The sequence below is a fragment of the Staurois parvus genome, unplaced genomic scaffold (genome assembly GCF_062004578.1).
Source record: "Staurois parvus isolate SC_StPar_1 unplaced genomic scaffold, SC_StPar_1.0 ptg000468l, whole genome shotgun sequence".
Taxonomy (NCBI): Eukaryota; Metazoa; Chordata; class Amphibia; order Anura; family Ranidae; genus Staurois; species Staurois parvus.
The window spans coordinates 1,870,917-1,892,762 of record NW_028318264.1 but is presented as its reverse complement, the minus strand read 5'-3'; the positions used below and the strand labels follow the sequence as shown (position 1 = coordinate 1,892,762).

The 21,846-nt window shown below is 38.5% G+C and overlaps 1 protein-coding gene across 1 annotated transcript in view; it reads left to right on the top strand.

Moving 5' to 3' along the window:
• The window catches only part of LOC149452715 (dynein axonemal heavy chain 5-like), a 401,888-nt gene that overhangs the window by 169,637 nt on the left and 210,405 nt on the right, over window positions 1-21,846 (top strand). The window contains exons 39-43 of the mRNA XM_089689046.1: window positions 491-637; window positions 866-1,038; window positions 4,562-4,740; window positions 13,956-14,143; window positions 21,565-21,759. Coding sequence (XP_089545172.1) covers window positions 491-637; window positions 866-1,038; window positions 4,562-4,740; window positions 13,956-14,143; window positions 21,565-21,759 — 882 coding nt within the window. The remainder of the gene's footprint in view (window positions 1-490; window positions 638-865; window positions 1,039-4,561; window positions 4,741-13,955; window positions 14,144-21,564; window positions 21,760-21,846) is intronic.

Here is a 21,846-nt window from a genome sequence, read left to right as displayed (position 1 = left end):
ATAATATCAACGTTTGATGTCTGAGTTGGTAATGTGAGATGATAAGACAAGAGATTTATATTCTACAGATTAAGTTTGTATTTCAATGCATTCATATACTTACACAATAAAGTAATTAATAATAATGATTGTATGTTGGGATATCTGACTCTATAAATCATTATTTTTTTTCACATCAACCTAAGTAATACTACTGTCCAGGGGTGGACTGACAACTCATGGGGCCCCCGGGCAATAGGGGATCATGGGGCCCCTGTGTCCTTGCCCAAACTCAAAAAAGCCTATGAAAAAGGTACCAGGGCATCTCATGGGGCCCCCTACTGACCCCGGGCCCTCGGGCAGTGCCCGAGTTTCCAAATGATCAGTCCGCTCCTGCTACTGTCATTTAAAAAACACAGATCTTAATCAAAAATAATAATTTGTGAATTTGTGTAACTATAGTGTGTTGCAAATAATGATCCCTTTATAACTTCAACATTTGTATTTAAAGGTTATGCAGACAACCAATCAGAAGTTTCTTGATCTGTTGAATGACCTGATTGATATGACAACAAAGGATCTGACCAAAATGGAAAGAACTAAATATGAGACTCTAATTACCATCCATGTTCACCAGAAAGATATTTTTGATGATCTGGTAGGTGAAATGTCTAGTAATTTAAATAAACACAATATTATCTAAGATTTTATAATGTTTTATAATAGTATATATATATTGCTTGTAAGAAATGCTTATTAATATACACTAAATTAATTTATGGTTATTTTAATAGAGTGTGAAGGATTTCATGTAACAGAAAAGACAACCATTCAGTAATTAATGCATTGGAGTAAAGATGGCATTGTTGTTTGTTTTGCTCTCCAGGTTCGAATGAACATTAGATCGGCTTCAGATTTTGAATGGCAAAAGCAGTCCAGATTTTATTTCATTGAAGATATAGATAAATGTATCATCCAGATCACAGATGTGGAATTCAGCTACTGCAATGAGTATTTAGGCTGTACTGACAGGCTGGTCATTACCCCTCTGACTGACAGGTATACTATCTTGGGTACAAGCAATATAAACCGTACTATTTTGCATTGAAGTCTAAAGAATATAAAACTTGTGACAGCAAAATTAATGATCCAAGACAAGATTTACCCAAACAGTTCTCACCAAGAGTTACACCAAACCAAGAAATGTGATTACTGTATTTGGGTATACAGTATATATCATATTTTTCATATATTTGGGCTGCTAAATACCTCCTTTTCAAACATTTCTCTTTTTCAAGCAGGGAATTTGCCTAACCCATAGCCACATGTATACTAGGGGTGTGTATACTTGCGGCTGTGGGGTGGAGAATGCCATGGTTGTAGATGATTGCTCTGTACAGGTGACAGCCTCCTTGCAGGCTCACTCATGTGGGTTTGGATCCTAATCCCAACACACCAAGCTCATCACTGTCTGAGGCAGAAGACAGAGGGGACACACTAGGACTGTTGTGGCCTCTCTTTCTCAGTACAGATTTAGGGACTGAGCCAGAGGCTGAGACAACTGATCAAGCAGAGAGGCTGGGACTGGAACAGCCTGTACTGAGTTAAATAGCCAGGAGGCTGAGATTTTTTTGTTGCTGTAATGCTGAATAACCCCTGTGAGGATAATACCTTTTGTTTGCATTCACTATTCTAAATAATAGGGGTCAGGAAGCCTTAGAACAGACCTTGGTGAGTACATGGAGTACTTAAAATCTCTTTATTTAAATCTGACTCATCACACTGTGTGCCTGTGTGTGTATGTATATATACACTATATTGCCAAAGGTATTGGGACACCCCGCCAAATTATTGGATTCAGGTGTTCCAGTCATCTCAATGGCCACAGGTGTATAAAATCAAGCCCCTAGGCATGCAGACTGCTTCTACAAACATTTTATGAAAGAATGGGTCACTCTCAGGAGCTCAGTGACTCCAAGCGTGGTAACGTGATAGGTTGCCACCTGTGCAATAAGTCCATCCATGAAATTTCCTTGCTACTAAATATTCCACGGTCAACTGTTAGTGGTATTATAACAAAGTGAAAGTAGCTGGGAACAACAGAAACTCAGGTTCGAAGTGGTAGGCCACATAAAATGACAGAGCGGGGTCAGCGCATGCTGAAACACACAGTGCGCAGAAGTCACCAAAAGTCTGCAGAGTCAATAGCTAAATACCTCCAAAGTTCACGTGCCCTTCAGATTAGCACAACAGTGCGTAGTGAGTTTCATTTAATGGGTTTCCATGGTCGAGCAGCTGCATCCAAGCCTTAAATCACCAAGTGCAAAGCAAAGCGTCGGATGCAGTGGCGTAAAGCATGCCGCCACTGGACTCTAGAGCATAGGAGATGTGTTCACTGGAGTGACGAATCATGCTTCTCTATCTGGCAATCCAATGGATGTGTCTGGGTTTGGCGGTTGCTGAGAGAATGGTACTTGCCTGACTGCATTGTGCTAAGTGTAAGGGTGGGCAAACTCAAAATCTGAAACTCTGGATTTCTAAGTCCTTAGTAGGGATCCGGAATTTTGAAAGTTTGAAGAGTTTTGTGTGGAAAGAACCTCCAGTTCCTGTTTACAGGGACTTTGGTCCTGAAGGGGTTAAACCAGTTGCATCAGAGGCCAGAAAAAGAAGAGTAAACAGTTGTCTGCTGGCAGTGAGGCAGTGAGCTGGATACCTGTGTGAGCAGGGTAAACTGACCTTAGGATTGAAACACAGTTAGTGAGATGGGAAAACCTCCTCCTTGGGAGCCCTGAAGCCAACAGGAAACCTCAAAACCCCAGAATGGAACTGGTATGGTGGCGGTGGCCTTTACCTTGGTTTGCAATCTTGAGCCAGAGTATAGACTATTCTGTGTTTTCTGAAGACAAGTTTTTTTTAATAATTTTTTTATGCTTGTTTGGAATAAAAAAGGACTGTTTGCTTTTACCAGCCCTGATCCCCAGGTGACAAAATAAAATGAAAATAAATAAATATATATATATTACCAGAAGTATTGGGACACCCCTCCAAATCATTTGATTCAGGTGTTCCAACCACTTCCATTGCCACAGGTATATAAAATCAAGCACCTAGGCATGCAGACTACTTCTAAAAACATTTGTGGAAGAATAAGTTGATTTCAGGAGCTCAGTGAATTCAAGCGTGGTACCATGATAGGTTTCCACCTGTGCAATAAGTCCATCCGTGAAACTTCCTTGCTACTAAATATTCCACGGTCAACTGTTAGTGGTATTATAACAAAGTGGAAGCAACTGGGAAGAATAGCAATTCAGGCATGAAGTTGTAGGCCACGTAAAATGACAGAGCGGGGCCAGCCCATGCTGAAGCTCACAGTGCACAGAAGTCGCTAACTGTCAGCAGAGTCAATAGCTAAAGACCTCCAAACTTCTTGTGGCCTTCAGATTAGTACAACAGTGCATAGAGAGCTTCATTTAATGGTTTTCCATGGTCGAGCAGCTGCATCCAAGCCCTACATCACCAAGTGTTCTCTGGAGTGACGAATCACGCTTCTCTGTCTGGCAATCCAATGGACGTGTCTGGGTTTGGCGGTTGCTCATCACCATGAGCTGTAAGCCATAATTATCACAATTATGACAAATCACGGCTTGAACTATCTTGCTTTGCATGTATTGAGTCTATCTCATATATTAGATTCACCTTTTAAGTTGCATTACTGAAATAAATGAACTTTTGCACAATATTCTAATTTTTTGAGTTTCACCTGTAGATTCAGATCTCAGGTGCAGACATTGCCATGGCCACCATGCACAGGATAGCACAATGTAAAGGCTCAGTGGAGGATGTAAATGCTGCCTGCAGGTTTGGCAATGTAAAATGTAAAAATTATCCTTAAAACCTACCTCCAGCAAAAGAGCTACGCATGAACATACACTGTGCCATAGAGAGAGCTGTTTTACCTGCTAAAGGATTTTAATTTCTGTTCATCCTACATTTCACACAACTCTGCTACACAGCACACCCTTTCTGGCAGGTTAGGAGACCTGATTTATCTCTGTTGCATTTATCCCTAGTAGCAGCAGACTAATGAGTTCATCTCTCTGTCACTCTGCTATTTCCTCCTATCAGCATTGTCCCTGTTAGCACATGAGTGGTGTATTATAGCTGATTGACCGTTCCCCAGTCAAATTGAGGTATTTGCATTACTTACAATAAAAAAAACTAATTTAATGATATATTAAGGATAAACTGTTGCATTAATTTGTGACTTTTAATTTTGTCTAGAGTTCAGCTTTAATAATGCAAGTATAGTGTCTCAGTGCACTCATGTGAAAGACCTGGACCAATATTCATGTAGTTCTGCAATATAAAGTTGCAAGCCAAAATGACTTTTGATACCACTGAAGGTGAACAATTAAATCAGTTTATATAATATACAAAATAGTCAGGAAGGCTAAAATGCTGGGGTATGCAGTTTATATGTACAGTATTATGACATTATTCTGAATAAATTTTTGGCTGTTTTAGGTATGTTACCTGTTTTCATTTTTATGTTGCTATATACAGTTTTTATTTAACTTTCCAGATGTTACATTACCCTGTCTCAGGCTCTAGGCATGAGCATGGGTGGAGCACCAGCGGGCCCTGCTGGGACTGGAAAGACTGAAACAACCAAGGACATGGGCAAGTGTCTTGGAAAATATGTTGTGGTTTTCAACTGCTCTGATCAAATGGACTACAGAGGACTGGGTCGTATATACAAAGGTACATTATTTCCATTTCAGAGCTTTAAAATACCTTTGTAAACTTTGTATATTGTTATTTTACAAAAATCTTACAATCGGCCTCAACAATATTAAAACTGTTAGTAACTACTTCTTCCCTTTTCACATTACCACTCGCAACTGGCTGCTACCAGTAGATGGCAATCTACGACAGGTCAGCATGGAGCTGCCTATTTTGTCTCTAGTTATGGAAATTAAAGTGATTTAATTAGGCTAATTAGAACACATGGAAAAGAAAATCTGAAATGTTTGGCACATATATAAATTAATGGTGCATTTAATTTGAATATGCTTAAGTTGCTGTATTGAGGATGATTACAAAGAAAAGTTTGCAAGGCTGTTTTTAATTTCAAAAGTACTGCTGGTGGGGTTCACAATAAGGGATCTGTAAGTTTATATTATGGCAAACATAACAAAATAAGTCACGCTCTTTAACTGTTTACAAAAGTATAGTGCTCAGTTTTTTGGAACCAAGAGTATATTCTATTTATCACAGGGGTCCAAATTCTGTAACTAACACACGTGCATCATTTTGTGATTTTCATTCATACTTGTAACTAATTAAGGCTAGATTCACATATGTGCGGGTAGTACCGCTGCGGATCCGCACAAAAATGTGTGCAGCCGCACCACCCACACAGGGGAATGCAGACCCACGGGCGGGTGCCATTAATTCCTGAGGTTCCCGTGTGGGCTGCGATTTCAGAAGAAGTGCAGGGACTTCTTCACTGCGTGTCCCAGGGCATGGGAGTCCATTCAAATGAATGGGTTCTCGTGCCCATGCAAAACGCGGTCCGCTGGAACGCGGATATGTGAACCAGGGGTAACGGAGGTCTGTAGAAACATACAATATAGTTATACCCTTCACTATTCTTTATTTAGAATAACTAATTTACTAGGTTACAAAGCTATTGCTGTATTGTTTAGTATCCTGTACAAGCCTGTTTATTCCTAGCACAATGGGGCCTCATATGTTTTTCACACTGCTCTTAGGGGCATCTGACATTCTTTTTTCTTGTGCTTCTAAATGCCTATGTATGCATGGACACAGAGGCTAAAATGCATTTAGAGGCAGAAAAAGTCAGAAAAAAACTCACTGCCAGGAATAACGGCATTTTATGGCAGAAAGCTTGACCCATGCAAAGGCATTTAAATGTGCGTTAAAGGTTTCCCCACCATCAGAATAGAATGATCAATGCTGGAAGCTATAGCCACAGACAGTGATTGCTTGGGCATTCATTCATTTTAATAGCCAGAATAAATTATTATTTTGGCCAATGAAATGAATGAACACCCAAGCACATGATGCACCTGAACTTGCGTAAATGCATTACATGCTTTTCCAAGCATCAAGGTAGAAAGGCATCTAGGAGAGATGGCCAAGGCATCCAGAGAGGTCCCTAATATAAGGGAATATTATGATGATAAAAAAAAATAAGGCTTTTTTTTGCCATTAAAAGATTGAGAACAATATTCCAATTAATTTTTGGTAAGATATATCTAAAATGCTAAACAGCACTGCAATTAATAATACTATCTAAATATGGTATACTTGCTTCCATTAGCATTCTGATAATAAAACGTCATGTGTAACCTTTTTTGGGACCTTAGTGAATAGTGTTGATAATTACATTTCTGTGTTACAAGGGTTAACAAGCCCTGCAATCTTTTATTAATTCAGAGCCTTCTGAGTTCTAATGTAAAGGAAAAAGAAGTGTGTCTGCTTGAAAAGTATTTAAGAGCTTAAGCGAAGGACTGAATGGAAAGCCATCTTCTTGTTATTAGTAGGAACAGAAAGTGTCCAAGGTCATGTTATCATAAAAATGCATCCCCAAGAGAATGAGTGCAAAGACTATCTAGCTTTATATTTTCTCATAAATCCCCAGTGCATCTTCTCTACAGGCAAACTCACAGCTGTTAAATACAATGGGCATGAGATGTGTCACATAGCAGAGGGTGGTAATGTTGTTACTGATAAATAGGGGATTTTCAACCAGTAACTAGTGCTTTCATATGATGTTGCTTTGGTGGACATATGTATTAAAAAGTTATACTAATGAATAGAAACATGTCTGAATATGTGAGTGGTTACACTAATTTTCCTGCTGATGTTTGAATTTGGTAGGAATTGTTTAAAAAAGTCAGAAAATTAAAAGTAATCATTTAAAGTTATACATAATGTTATTATGTAGAAACTTAATAATCATTTATTGTTTAGTTTCTTAAGGGCCATGTACATATGAGTGTGCTGAAAATGTGTACGCTGTACTTGGCACTTACATTATTTGGGTACCTGGATGGCAGTGTATATCTATAAAGATGTATAAAAGCCCCTGTGCTTAGATTGCACTAATCAATGAAAAACTGCTAGCACCCACTATGTACCAATGAATGACATCCACAAAGCAAAAATATATATGTATGGTGCAGTGCTAATACTATAATCTATACAGCTAGCAGTAAGCTGAATCGGAAAATAAATAACATAAAATAATATCACAGCATTACATAGTATCACAGCATTGTAACATTTAGATCATAAGTGGATATAAATCTCAGGCAGAAAAGAGAAAAAAGAAGGAGAAAAAGTCCAAAACGGAGGCAATAGAGTGGGGGTAGAGGTGAGAAGAAAAATCCAGGTGGGGTTTTGGAGGTTATGGGGAGGTTAGACAAGGGGAAAGTCGTCCATGGACGGAGTTTTAGCCCAAGGACCCAATCAAAGGTGGATTTTTAATCCATAAATGATTAGTAGGCAAATGTTAGGCCTAAAAAGAGGGGGGAGGGGAGGGGGGAGGGAGGGGGTTGGAAGGTTGGAAGGGTGGGAAATGGGAGAGGGTGGTTGTTTTTCCTGCAAAATAAAAGATGATATAAAAGCAAGTGAGAAGGGAGAAGGAGGGAGAAATAAAAAATATAGATGGAGGAGAAAAGAGGAAATTTAAGGAAGATGGAAGAGATTCAGTTTATAACATATAATATAAATGGGTTGAACTGTCCCGGGAAAAGATATAGATTATTTAAAGAATTACACCATACCGCTCTGGCAACACCTCTAGGTTCCACTCAGAGACACAAGCAAACAGACTCCATAGTGTAATACTGAACTTGTCTCCAGTGTCCCGTCTCAATAAAGACCTATTCTCTTTAGAGGTGGCCGGAGAGAGTTTTTAAGGATTTTTCTGCAACAACCCCCCCGTGGACGGGACACCGGAGACAAGTTCAGTATTACACTATGGAGTCTGTTTGCTTGTGTCTCTGAGTGGAACCTAGAGGTGTTGCCAGACCGGTGGAGTGCAGGAAGAGGTCTGGTCAAAACTCCGGTCACTTACCATTACAGCCTTATTGGGAAAGGGATCCGTAGGAGATCGTCTGAACATTATTATAATGCTGGCTGGCCCTTGTGGTCATTGCAAGGAGGTGAGGGGGCACTCAGACCATTTTGGGATTTTTGGCACATATGACACATTCACGTATATGAAGATCTTTTTACCTATGTGCATAAAGTGGACTGATTTATCACTTCTAGTCACGGATTAAGTGTGTGTCACTCTTGCACCAGTGATTGTTATATGCTATATTGTCATTCATTGAGGGAGATTTATATCCACTTATGATCTAAATGTTAACAATGCTGTGATACTATGTAATGCTGTGATATTATTTTATTTTATTTATTTTCCGATTCAGTTTACTGCTAGCTGTATAGATTATAGTATTAGCGCTGCACCATACATATATATTTTTGCTTAGTGTATATCTATAGTTCTCATAGTTGATTTATTGTATATTAAGGCTTATGAATGTGTGTACATTTTAAAAAGTCATTATAAATAAAATTATTATAGGTTTTTATATTATTGCCTTACAGTAGACCTAAACACACATTCATTCATTTAATTCTGGAAATAGTAAGGGAGGGTTATAACCCCTGTCAACTTCTTTCTTTTGCCATCTGTGCCCCATTGGGGAGATTTCCACCCAATGCCTCTCCCATAGACAAAACAGAAAATGAGAGGAAATACCTGCAAAGTAAGGGAATGCCTGGGTCACCAGAACTAATGTCCCATTGAAAGATGTCTCCTCTTTTTCTGTGCTAATGAAAACCCAAAATTGGGATTTTCTTTCACTTTCGGTGATGACAGGACAAATACAAAATGGGAATCTCACTAACGGGGGTACAGACAGCAATGCTGACAGGTGTTTCAATCATTCTCTACAAAAAAGGTTAAAAGGTTGTAAATGCTGGGAGGTGGAGACAGGCATTCTGATCATGTGACTTCAGTGATTGGCAGTCACAGCGGTCACATGATAGAAAAGCTCCCAATCGCAAGTAGGCATCGGGAGCTTTACGGTATCTGCCAGTAACTGTGCTGGGAGCATGCAGGGCATTACTGTTTACATAATATCGCATATACAGTATGTGGCCTTTCAGTGTTAAAGCCCACTCACCATGAGGCCACAGATATGGGTGCGTTTGGCAGAAACTGGTTGAATCTCTTTCTTTTTTTCTGTTAACTTCTGCCAACTGAAAAAGCTGATGTCTAAACAATATATTTTTACACTTTTTTGTAAATTTGATAATAGATTTTAGTATAGACTAACTTAGGCTCCTTTCACACTTGTATGACTTGTCAAGTGACTCTGGAAAGAAAAGTCACATGACAAGTTGCACCCCATGTTTTCTAATGCCAACTGTTCAAATATGTGTGACCTGAGAGTGTCAAAACAATTACACAAAAATAAGAACATGAGTGCTAAACAAAAATGAATATGAATGCTGAAAATAAAAGTAATAATAACAATAATAATAACTGTCACTAATAACCGGTTCCCGCCCGGCCTATGGCCAGATGGCTGTCCGGCGAGCACCTCGTTCCTCCGGGTGGACGCCATATGGCGTCCTTATAGGTATGCGCAGTTTACTATGGTAACATTATACTACTTTGGTCATAGTGTAATATGAAAAAAAATCTTACAAAAAGAGAAAAAAAATTTAATAAAAAATAATAAAAAAAAACAATTATCAATTTTTTTTTCCGGACTGTCATCAGTCAGTGTCCCTGATCACTGCCATGCCAGTTATATGATGACGCTGTACTGCACTGGTGACCGTATGTAAAACAAAATTGTGAAAATAATTTTTTTTATTTCTTCATTTCTGATAAATTATGGCAAAAAATTACAACTTCAAAAAACTACATGTTATGAAATACGTCGAACTGTCTACTTTGCAAAAAGGGGTCATTTGTGGGATATCTGTACTGTTCTGACATTCTTGGACCTCAAGAAATTAGATTGGCTGTCAGTACTTCAGGATTGATCAATATTCAGATCTATACCATAGTTTGTGAACTCTATAACTTTCCTACAAACTAAATAATAAATACTAATTTGGGTTATTTTCACCAAAGACATTTAGTAGAATGTTGGCCTAAAGAAACAAAGAAAAATGTGTTTTTTTTTAATTTTAGGTATTTTATTGTTAATTTAGCAAAAAATAAAACCCCCAGCGCTGTTTAAATACCACCAAAAGAAAGCTCTAGTTGTGTGAAGTTGGGTGCAATGTAGTATGACCGCGCAATTGTCATTCAAAGTGTGAGAGCACTGAAACCTGAAAATTGGCCTGGGCAGGAAGGGGGTAAAAGTGCCCGGTATGGAAGTGGTTAAGATGATACATTCTGGGTGATATGTTAACCTAATAAAAATGAAAAAGAAAGAAAGAATAAAAAATATTGGCTAAATAAATCTGAAAACTGGTATGTGTATAAATTGAACAATATCAATTAAAATAAAAATAAAAATAAAGAAGTAGATAAAAAATAATAATAATAGCATGATAGTATTAATCTTAATAATAGTAATGATAGTACTAATAACAATAATAATCGATATTGTTAAAATGATACATTCTCGGTAACAAATTGACCTAATAACAATATAGGCATAAAAAATGAGTAAAATGATATGTGTATTTTTTGAACCATCATTATTGAGCATGTATCAATTGAATAATGTTGATTATTATAGCTATTATTACTATATTTTCTTTCTGCATTGTTACAATTGCACAATCAGATTGCAATGATTATTGTTGTTACTACTATCATTATTGTTCTTAGTATTATTACTATCATGCTATTATTAATATTAATTTTTTTATGTACTTCCTTTTTTTTTTGTAATTGGTTTTGCAATTGTACAATCATATTGAACAATGTTCAGTTTATACACATACCAGTTTTGATATTTTTTTACCCAATATTTTTTTCTTTTCTTTTCATTCCTATTAGGTTAACATATCACCCAGAATGTATCATTTTAATAATAGTAATAATTATTGTATTTATTATTTTTTTTATTTCTCATTTTTGTTCAGCACTCATGTTCTCATTTTAGTGTAATTAAGACTCCATGGAGGGGATAATGTATCGATATCAGATTGATATTAAAATCTTATTTTGTTCTTTCTATCCCTAATAAAGAGGGCACTTAGACTCCCAAAATGCATTGGCTACTTTTTGAATTATACCCCTGACCTTTAGTGGAATAAAGTTGTATCTGGTCCTCTTAGCAGTGGTGTGGCACTTCATTTTCAACTCTTGTTACATTCCACTACATCCATAGAGATTGTTGAGATCCTCTAAAGTGTAGAAGCCACCTGCCCAGGATCCAGATCATTTACATCAATACCTTATGTTAACAATACCAGTAAATAACCAGTTCCGCACCGCCCTATAGCAGAAACACTGCTACAGGGCGGCATAGGTGGGCAAAATCACATATATATATACATGATTTTGCAGCTCCGGGTAGAGGGTGCATGCTCACCCTACCCGCGCCGCCATTCCTAGCCTCGACTGTCAATCCCCGGGTCATGGATGGTGATTACTCGCCAGCACCTGGTGGGTGGGGGGCCCATGGAACCCAGCTCACTTTGGAGAGGTGAGGAGGCCCCTGTCTCAGCTCCCCATATCCCTCTTATTTGTAAATCACCCTGTGCCTGTTAGGGGTACAGGGTGATCTGTCCTAATATTGTGTGGGCTTTGTTTCAGACTGTGTAGACATGTTCAGGAGATAGGTGGGGTGGGGGTTGTTGATTGTTTAATGTTATGTGGCTGCATTCCATTGTTCTATTGTTTGTCTGGCTTGGGAACAAACTATTATGGGATGTATGTGTTTATGTGTATTAGCTTAGTGGGGGATGTCTCCAGCAGCCCTCCCTCCTGATGGGACTGTCTGATATTGTGAAGTTTGAATACCTGTGTGTCTCCTGTTACTTAATGTATATTGCCCCGCCCTGTGTCATTATGCAGGGAGGGGGGGTTGTTTGAGTGTATATATCTTGTATCTGTGTTCAAATAAAGTAGTCTACCTCTGGTTTACTTCAAATCTGGTGTCGTCTGGATCTTGGGGTAACAATAGACAGATTCACTGGTCTCGTGTTCCAGAGCCTGAGAAGCAGCTTCTTGACAGAGATACCCAGTCGTGGGTGTCTGGGGTCCGTTACACCCGGTGATTGCTAAGTATCTCCAATGGGGGAGAGACCTGTATATAAACAATACAGATCTCTTCCCTTTGAGCTCCTGCACGCTGCTTTGTATGGCTCTGCATAGCAGAGCCATACAAAGCAGTGGGCGTACAATGGAAAGCACTCACACAGCATACTGTGTTAACCCCTTCCTGTCCAGTGCCATTTGTACAGTGTCAGTGCTTTTTATTAGCACTGATCACTGTATTGGTGTCATTGGGGATGTTAGTGACACCAAGTCAGTTACCCCCAGTGTCAGAATGCCCAATGCAGTCCCGCTATAAGTCGCTGATTGCCACCATTACTAGTTTGAAGAAAACAAAATTCCAGTATCTATATCGCCATTTGTAAACGCTAGAAATTTCACGTAAACCAATTAATTTACACGTATTGGGATTTTTTTTTTCAGCAAAGACGTAGCAGAATACATTTTGCCCTAAATTTATGACAAAATTTGATCTTTTCAATTTTTTTTACTAGACATGTTTAATAGCAAAAAGTCAAAAATATTGTAAATTTCATTTGGGTGCAGCATTGCATGATCGTCAGATAAAGTAACACAGCGCCGTATCGCAAAAATGGCCAGGTCAGGAAGGGGGGTAAATCCTTTGCGGGGAAAGTGGATAAACCTATGGGACAGGTGCTATCTTTCCACTTTCCTCAAATGTTTCAGCCATAGACAGGCATGCAATTTTTTTCTTGCCATACCTGTAAAATAAGCTGCCAGCAAACATATTATATTGGAGCAATAGGCACTGAAAATATTTCATAGTGTCATAGTTACATAGTTAGTCTGCTGAAAAAAGGACAAAAGTCCATCCAGTTCAACCATTAAAAAAATAAAAGTTATAATCCTACACCCACAGCTGATCCAGAGGAAGGCAAAAAAAACTCCAGCAAAACATGATCCAATTTGCTCCTGCAGGGAAAAAAATTCCTTCTTGATCCCCCGAGAGGCAATCGGATATTCCCTGGATCAACTTTCCCTATAAATGTTAGTAGCCAGTTATATTCTGTGTATCCAAGAAAGAATCCAGGACTTTTTTAAAGCAATCTACTGAGCTGGCCAGAACCAACTCTTGAGGGAGTCTATTCCACATTTTCACAGCTCTTACTGTGAAGAAACCTTTCCGTATTTGGAGATGTCCTTATGTAAAAATGTAAACAAAGGTGGTAAGTAGCTGGATGTATCTCTACATTTCCTCATTTGAAATAACAATTCTAATTTTAAACTAGGTCTAAGTTGTACTGTAACAAAATATTTTATTAATAGTTATCTGAATATGCATATCAGTTGGCAGCCAGACCTCATTTTTAGCATTCAAATTTATCTATATGCAAATAATTGATGAGAGCTTGTTAATTTTATGTTTTTTCTGGTGGGTGTGAAGTTTATTGGTTCAAAGCCTGTATATTTTGAAAGACATGTAAAGGAAAAACAATCAACATTGCCTATAGCAAACAATGAGATTTCTGATTGCACAGCTGTTTTAAATTTCAGATTGGTATTGGTTGCTCTTAGTTCTGAGGCCTTTTTCATGACAATTATCAGTAAATCTGCTCAGTTATCTATTAGGTTGTTAGTACTACATACTAGCTTGATGTATTCCTTTGTATGGAAAATTTTACGCTGTGAAATAAAATTGTCATTTAAACTGTAATTGGCACAGGTTTGGCGCAGTCTGGTGCCTGGGGTTGCTTTGACGAATTTAATCGTATTGAGCTGCCTGTCCTTTCTGTGGCTGCACAGCAGATTTACATAGTCTTACAGTGCAAGAAGAATAAGAAGAGCCAGTTCATATTCACAGATGGTGATGTGGTTGACATGGACAGAGAATTTGGTATATTTTTAACCATGGTGAGTATATGTAGATATACTGCTGTGGATATTGCGCATATCTGTTCAAAACCGTAAAAGCTGACACCTGGATATCCACAAAAAATGATAACACTTCACTGTGCCTTACATCATGTTATTAAATATAGAAATAATAAGGAATACAAATGATTGTCTTGCAAATTATATAGCTTATTACTATGCTTCTTCTGTCAGTTTTACAGTAGATTAAGATGTAATAAATTCAGTGCTAATTATTCCACGCTGTCAGTGATAAGGATGAGTTTCAGGTTTGCCGCTCCTATGGGTGCATGGTTAATGCTGCATTTTCAAAATTTATACTCTTGGTGAATTAATGGGTGAATTTTCCAGATTGAATTGAAATGCGTATCCTATAGAATTGGGGATGCTGGGGTGGAAGGATTTTTAACTTTTCCATCACTTGGTCCATCCTAATGCTGGGCGACTCACGTATGCACAGTGGGCACCCAGCTGTGAAGCCGCAAGCTGTCACAGCCTGGTGCCTACAGTTGAGATGCCGACGCCAGGGAGAGAAGAGGGAGAAAAGGGACGGCACGGGTGAACACATTGCTGGACCCTGGGACAGGTGAGTGTGTGTTTGTTGAAAGTCAGCAGCTACAGTTTTCGTAGCTGCTGACTTGATAAACACAAATACATCTGGAACTCCGCTTTAAGTGGTGACAACAGTGGAATATGCCTAGACAATGCAAATCAGACCAGAAGCGTATAGTTTCCTTTGGGTAAGCAGGTAACAGGTTGATTTATAGGTAGGAGAAGATAGAAGACAGGAGCAAAATGCCTAAACATGGAAAAAAAAGCAGCTGTTATTTTTCATGAAAGCTATCAATGAAAATAAAAATCTTATTTCCAGGTGATATTATCATATTAAAGCTTATATGAGATTTTTGTGGTTGGTTCACATCTACTAACATACTATGAGGTTTATGAATTACAGTCCTGGGGTACTTTTTCTTATATCTTTTTTCTTTTTCTTTCTTTTTCCTTTCCTTTTCTTTTTCTTTTCTTATCAGAGGTTTTGGACACTGGCAACAAAACAAAAAACTGTGAGCAGCTTGTTAAAATACCTTCCGCTCCCAGCATACTTTGTTTTTTTGCTAGGATCCTAGGAGAATGGATGTCTTTTTTCCAGAAGTGTAACCATTTTTACTAGCCATTTTTGACTTTTTTTAATCTGCTTGAGCTTGTCCCCTTATACAGCTATTCAGATCAGTGTATCCTTTCAAAAGCTTTGGAGGCCATATCTAGACTCCACTGGAATGGATAGTTGCAGGTCTGGAATGTGACCATCAGGCATTGGGTTCTGCTTGTGGTGTTTTCCATGTCTCTGTGTATTGTGTTAGTTAGCCGCAAAGCACTGTCCAGGTCTGGAGCTATGGCACGGTCAGTGGTGTGACCCAATCTATAAAGAATCAATAATGAGTATGCTTTGTGGGACAATTAATGGAATCTACCTCATTTTTAGAGCAGTTGGGTGCGATTATTACCCCCATTTTTTTCTGGAAGCTTCTATGGAAAGAGTAAGCTCTCTGAGGAGTTTAGTTCTGCAAAAATTTCCCTGCAACAAGAGAAGTAAAAATATCCTGTCCTGGGCAGAATTTCACTTTCTAGTCTTTCAGGTATGGACAAGAAGCTTGCAGACTTCCTTAGCAGTCAGTACCTGGATCCAGGAGATGGTCCTTACACACAGAAGTGTTAAAGAACATGGAGGATGTCCGATGTGGACCTTCTGAGTGTAGCAAATATTGGGCAGGATTGTTTGGTGTAAGGAAAGAAATTTTGATCCCAGAAAATAATCCATGGAACAAATCCTACCTTTTTACAATCAGGCTTGGATGAACATTTGGCGCTAAGTACTGTCAAGGGTCATATCTTGATCAGTAAACACTAGGACAAGATGGCATTAAGGCTTAGAGCAGGGGTGCCCAACCTTTTGAAGAGCTAGGATCACTTAATTGATTTGGTAACTGGTCATGGGCCACAATGTAATGAAATGGTTCAGAATTAAAAATTATTTTCTTTTGAATAGCATAATGGAAATTTTTTTTCCTGCAGCTGTTGAATGCTGACGGTAGGGAGAGAAGCCATCTTTCAACGCATGGGCCCCCTGAAGCATGGGATGGGGTCACCTTTGCAACCCCTGGCTCTACACCAGTGGTTATGAGGGGGGAGTAGATGGTAAAAACACATCTCAACTATAGGGTTTTATCGATCCCCGAAATGTAAATGATCCCTTACTGTCCTGAGCTCCTTTTAAAGCTGCTTTCACACTGATGCTCTGTGGCTTACCCACACTGTGGGTGCAGTACAGTGCATGTGCGGTTTTCCTGCAGGTTACCTGTGTTTTGCCATAAACTCAATGGGTTTCCACCCCCGGGCATGCACTTTCCTGTTCTGAGGTTGTGGGCCACAGTTTGAGCACCCCTCGCCTAGAGCCTCCTTTCTTCTCAAGATGGTTTCAACCTTTCACCTCAACTAGGGCATTATGTCTGGCCCCAGTATATCAGAAGGAAATTTCCCTTCTTTTTCTGGATGTAGTGGTGCATGTCTATCACTGTTTAATTATAAAGGGAGCCAGCTACTAATTTCACCATTTCTAGATAGCTTATACAAATCATCATTAAAGCATATGGTCTTAAGGATCAGGTCCCATCCTTTCCTGTTAAGGCACACTCTCCTGGATCTGTGAGTCCTTTTTGGGCTTTTCTGCAACTGTTTCCAAAATTTTAAAGGCAGCCACTTAGTATACTGTTTACACATTCTTTAAGTTTGACCAGATGAATGTTCAAGCCTCATCTGATGTTTGTGCACCACCTGGTCCATTGTTTACAAATTCTCTAAGTCTACCAGGTAGATGTCCAAAGCCTCTTCTGATGCTAGCTTTGGCGTAAGGTCCTTCAGGCAGCTCATTGAGGTACAGGCAGTCCCACAAATCTTTAGTGTTTTTTTGCTGTCATTAAGTTGGGCCTGTTAGCATTTTATTTTCTGTGTTGCACACCACTCAGTTGGGCCCCATTTATCTCTGAATTCTGTGATCCCCAATGAGTGAAAAAGAAAACTGTATTTTTGTAGTCACCGTAAAACCTCTTGCTTGGAATTTAATTGAAGGACACAGGTCCCTCCCCTCTGTGTTTTTGGACTTGCTCTCTGCACTGCTTGTTACAAAACTGAGCATGTTGTGAGTGGATGGAGTTATACCAGGCTGTTTACTGGTTTTTGTTTTGCCAGTGGCCAAATCTTGTAGACAGCAGTATTATTATTATACAGTATTTGTATAGCGCCAAAAAGTTTGCTCAGCACTGTATAACACATATGTCTCTGAATTTTGTGTCGCTCAATTAACTTTAAAGAAAAGAATTTTACATTGAGGTACAAAATACCAATTTTGAAAAAACATCTGTCCACAACAGTTTATAGATAGGTGCTCTTCAATTGTCCACAACGTATCAACTTTTAACTATTTTATTTTCTGTTTAGATTATAGCTTTTAGTTTGGGGTAACTGGAGCACATCAGGGAGTTGTTATCAATAGTCTGTTCAAGAGTTGCCTTTTTGTGCAGCACCTCATTGTATCCTTTGAAAAAGAAACACTTGATACCCAAAACACAGCACACCCTCACCCCCCGGTCCACTGCAACCCCCTCCCATATCCCCATATGCAATTTTTTTTTAAATATCAGAGCTATAGACCTTATGGTTTGCTAAAAATTGGGCAGTGCCTGCACAGTACATGTATGTGAGCAGGTAGAACAGTCTAAAATGTGGGAACACAGAAAAGGCCGGCATTTTCTTATATTAGAAATTCAAGTGTATCATCTAAGAGAACAGTAGCAGGGAATTTTGTGAGCAGGTTAAAGAGGGAAATGCTTAGAAACAAGGCAGGCATTTTGCTGCTGTAAAAAAAAGCACACTACTTCAACATATCCAGGTAGAATAGACCACATTGCACACATAAAGGCAGGACAGTATGTTTTCTCAAATAGGCCAAAATATGTAAACATAAGGCATTTTTTCTGTGAGCACGTTCATTTTTTTTGAAAGCCAAACACTACTAACTATGACCAATAGGTAAAAATATCATTTCAGTCTTACAGCTTGATATATCCTCTGACCCCCACCCTGTTCATTATCATTGTTATTGTTAATAGTTCTAATACTTAATTTTCACAAGGTATGTTTTACACTTGCTTTGTCTTCACTTAAAGTGAAACTTGGCCTTGGCCGCATGTCAGAGATATATTATATTGTGAAAGTGCTCTGTGATTGATAGCCTAGCAGTCAGTGGAGTTAAGATATAGTTAAGATATAGCTAAATATCTGCTGCTACATCACCTGTCAGGTTAAGAAGTAGAAAATAATAGTTTTTGGAAAAAAGTCCATTTCTGTTATCACAGCAGGGATAATGCTGCAGCCGTGTTAAAGAATTCACTTACCTCAATCAGAAGTTCATATACATTTCTCATGATCCCTTCAAACCAAATGAATAGCACCGTGATATTATGTGGCATTGTGGCCTCTTACTATCAGACTGTACTGAGCCTATCTAGGAAATGTCCTTCTGTTCATACAATACTTCTAGTAACAGTAATGCAGGCCATAGAAAGGTCGAAAATTGGCCGATTTTTCGGTCGAAAATAAAATCGGCCGATTTTCGGATGGTTAGTGGGTTAATAGGTCGGCCGTTTTTCGGTATTTTGGCAGATTTTTTTTATCGGTAAAGTTGGAAAAAGATCGTCCGATTTTGCCGATCGGCTGATTTTCGCAGCAATTATGGGCAAATCGGCCGATCTTTTTACCGATAAAAAATCTGCGCATGAGCAGTGACCTGCAAGAGGAAGACAAAAAGAAGAAAAAAGAAGAAGAGGATGAAGAAGAAGAAGAGGAAGAGGAGGAAGAAGAAGAAGATGAAGAAGAGGATGAAGAAGAAGAGGATGAAGAAGAAGAGGATGAAGAAGAAGAGGAGGATGAAAAAGAAGAGGATGAAGAAGAAGAGGAAGAAGAAGAAGAGGATGAAGAAGAAGAGGATGAAGAAGAAGAGGATGAAGAAGAAGAGAAGGAAGAAGAAGAGGAAGAAGAGGATGAAGAAGAAGAGGAAGAAGAAGAGGAAGAAGAAAAAGAGGATGAAGAAGAGGAAGAAGAAAAAGAGGATGAAGAAGAAGAGGATGAAGAAGAAGATGAAGAAGAAGAAGATGAAGAAGAAGAAGAGGAAGAAGAAGAAGAGGAAGAAGAAGAAGAGGATGAAGAAGAAGATGAAGAAGAAGAAGAGGATGAAGAAGAAGAAGAGGATGAAGAAGAAGAAGAGGATGAAGAAGAAGAGGATGAAGAAGAGGATGAAGAAGAAGGGGATGAAGAAGAAGAGGAAGAAGAAGAGGAAGAAGAGGATGAAGAAGAGAATGAAGAAGCTGAAGAAGAAGAGGAAGAAGAAGAAGAGGATAAAGAAGAAGAGGAAGCAGAAGAGGATGAAGAAAAAGAAGAGGATGAAGAAGAAGAAGAAGAAGAAGAAAAAGAAGAAGAGGAAGAAGAAGAGGATGAAGAAGAAGAAGAAGAGGATGAAGAAGAAGAAGAGGAAGTAGAAGAAGAAGAGGATGAAGAAGAGGAAGAAGAAGATGAAGAGGAAGAAGAGGATGAAGAAGAAGATGAAGAAGAAGAAGAGGATGAAGAAGAAGAATTCCAGTCCGGCAAAAAGTGTCCCTGCAGAGAGCTCCGCTATTTCTTTGACAGTGCTTTGACATTTATAGCGGTTGCAACAATGTATCTATTTGTTTGCGAATAAAAACATCTGTATCCGAAATGGATACAAATAGATACATTGTTGCAGCCGCTATAAATGTCAAAGCACTGTCAAAGAAATAGCGGAGCTCTCTGCAGGGACACTTTTTGTCGGCTGTAGACGGGATGAAAATTGACCGATTTTTTTTTTTTACCATTCCTGGTAACGTCGGCCGCTTGAACGACCGATTTTTCGTTTTTTTAAAGAAAAATCGTACGGTTTTCTCCCCATCTATGGCCTGCATAAGTTGGTGTAGATGTGTGAATAATTTATTTATGCAGCTGTAGGGACCTTGCCTTAATTAACTTGAGTACCAATAATACCCCTTTATTGAGAAGCCATTTTTCAGTGCTGTGATAATTTGATTGACAATTACTTGGTCATGCAGCATTGCATCTATTTAGATTTTATATAATTTTTGATGACAGATAGAACTTTCTTTTGGGAAAAACTGTTTCTGTTACTTTATGTTGAAAACCATATCAAAGAATGCCAGTACCGTATGAAAAACATACCCAATCCTAAAATAATATTTAAACCAGGTAGTATGTTGCTTCCAATTTCCTAATCCATATATTTCTTTTGTAAAACCCCTTTATACTGATCACCCCACATAGCTCACATTTTTTTTGCAATTTTTAAAGTTTAATATTATAATTAAGGTGAAATATTTTGCTGTAGGAGACCTTAGATAAGTACATACCCTATGTCATATACAATCATTTTCTTACTGTACTAATTGTAGAATGCAGGCTCACGTACAGCTCGCTACGTATCACAGTTTACAGATCCTTTAGACTTGTGGTACCTTCCAGTAGATAATTTTACTTATGCCCTTCTGGAATATAATTACGAAAGTCACATTTGCCACATTTTGAAACCCCCTTTTCCCAGTCTCCTTTCATTGTTGATGATCACAAAATGATTTTGTAGTAAAATATTTGTAACTAGCTTTGCTCTTTTTTATACTAAATTGTGGCTCTTAATGACGTTTCTAACTTTCCATCATTAGGCAACAAACTTTGTTTTCTGTGCTCACTAGGTTTCTCCTAAGCTCAGGACTGCCTATTTTTGCCTGCTGTTGTTAAGTTGTTTCCAGGAGTTAGTGTCTGGAGTAACAATGTATTGGGTTATGAATATTTATCTGCCTTGGTGAATCACTGAGGGTTTTATTTCCCCGTCCCAATTATTTTACAAGGTAGAGTTGAAATAGGAAGGACATTCAAAGGTACTTAGAATAAAGTGTATCTGAATTTCAATACCAAACAATTATATATTGCAGCTTCCCAGTATTTGGATGTGGTGGCTGCATTGGTTTTCTATTTGGTGACCTTTTTTTCTCTTTCACCTGGTGATCCTGCCAGTAACACACTGTCTGTGCTAGGGTAAAAATGCTTACTATAGATAGTGTATATGGGTCACCTAGGTTTCTTACCTATACATGCTGAGGAGCTCCAGGGTTGATGACATAGGTTAGTCATTAAAAACTAGTTAGAATATACTTAAAATTATCAAAAATATATAGAGTAATAAGGTCCTGCTTTTAAAATGTATGACACATTTCCTACAAGTTGACACATTATTTTTAATTTAGGATATGCTTTTGTTTCTCAAATGTTATTTTCTTATATAGAACCCAGGCTATGCAGGACGTCAAGAACTTCCTGAGAATTTGAAAGTTCAGTTCCGTACAGTGGCTATGATGGTACCAGATCGAGCTATTATTATGAGGGTAAAGCTAGCCAGTGCTGGTTTCCGAGACAACCAAATCCTGAGTCGCAAATTTTACACCCTGTACAAGCTGTGCGAGGAGCAGTTATCAAAACAGGTGGGTGAAACATGCCGAAATCCAATAAATGTTGATGCCATTCTAAAGGAAACCTACTGAGAAAGAAACATGATGATTACCATATAT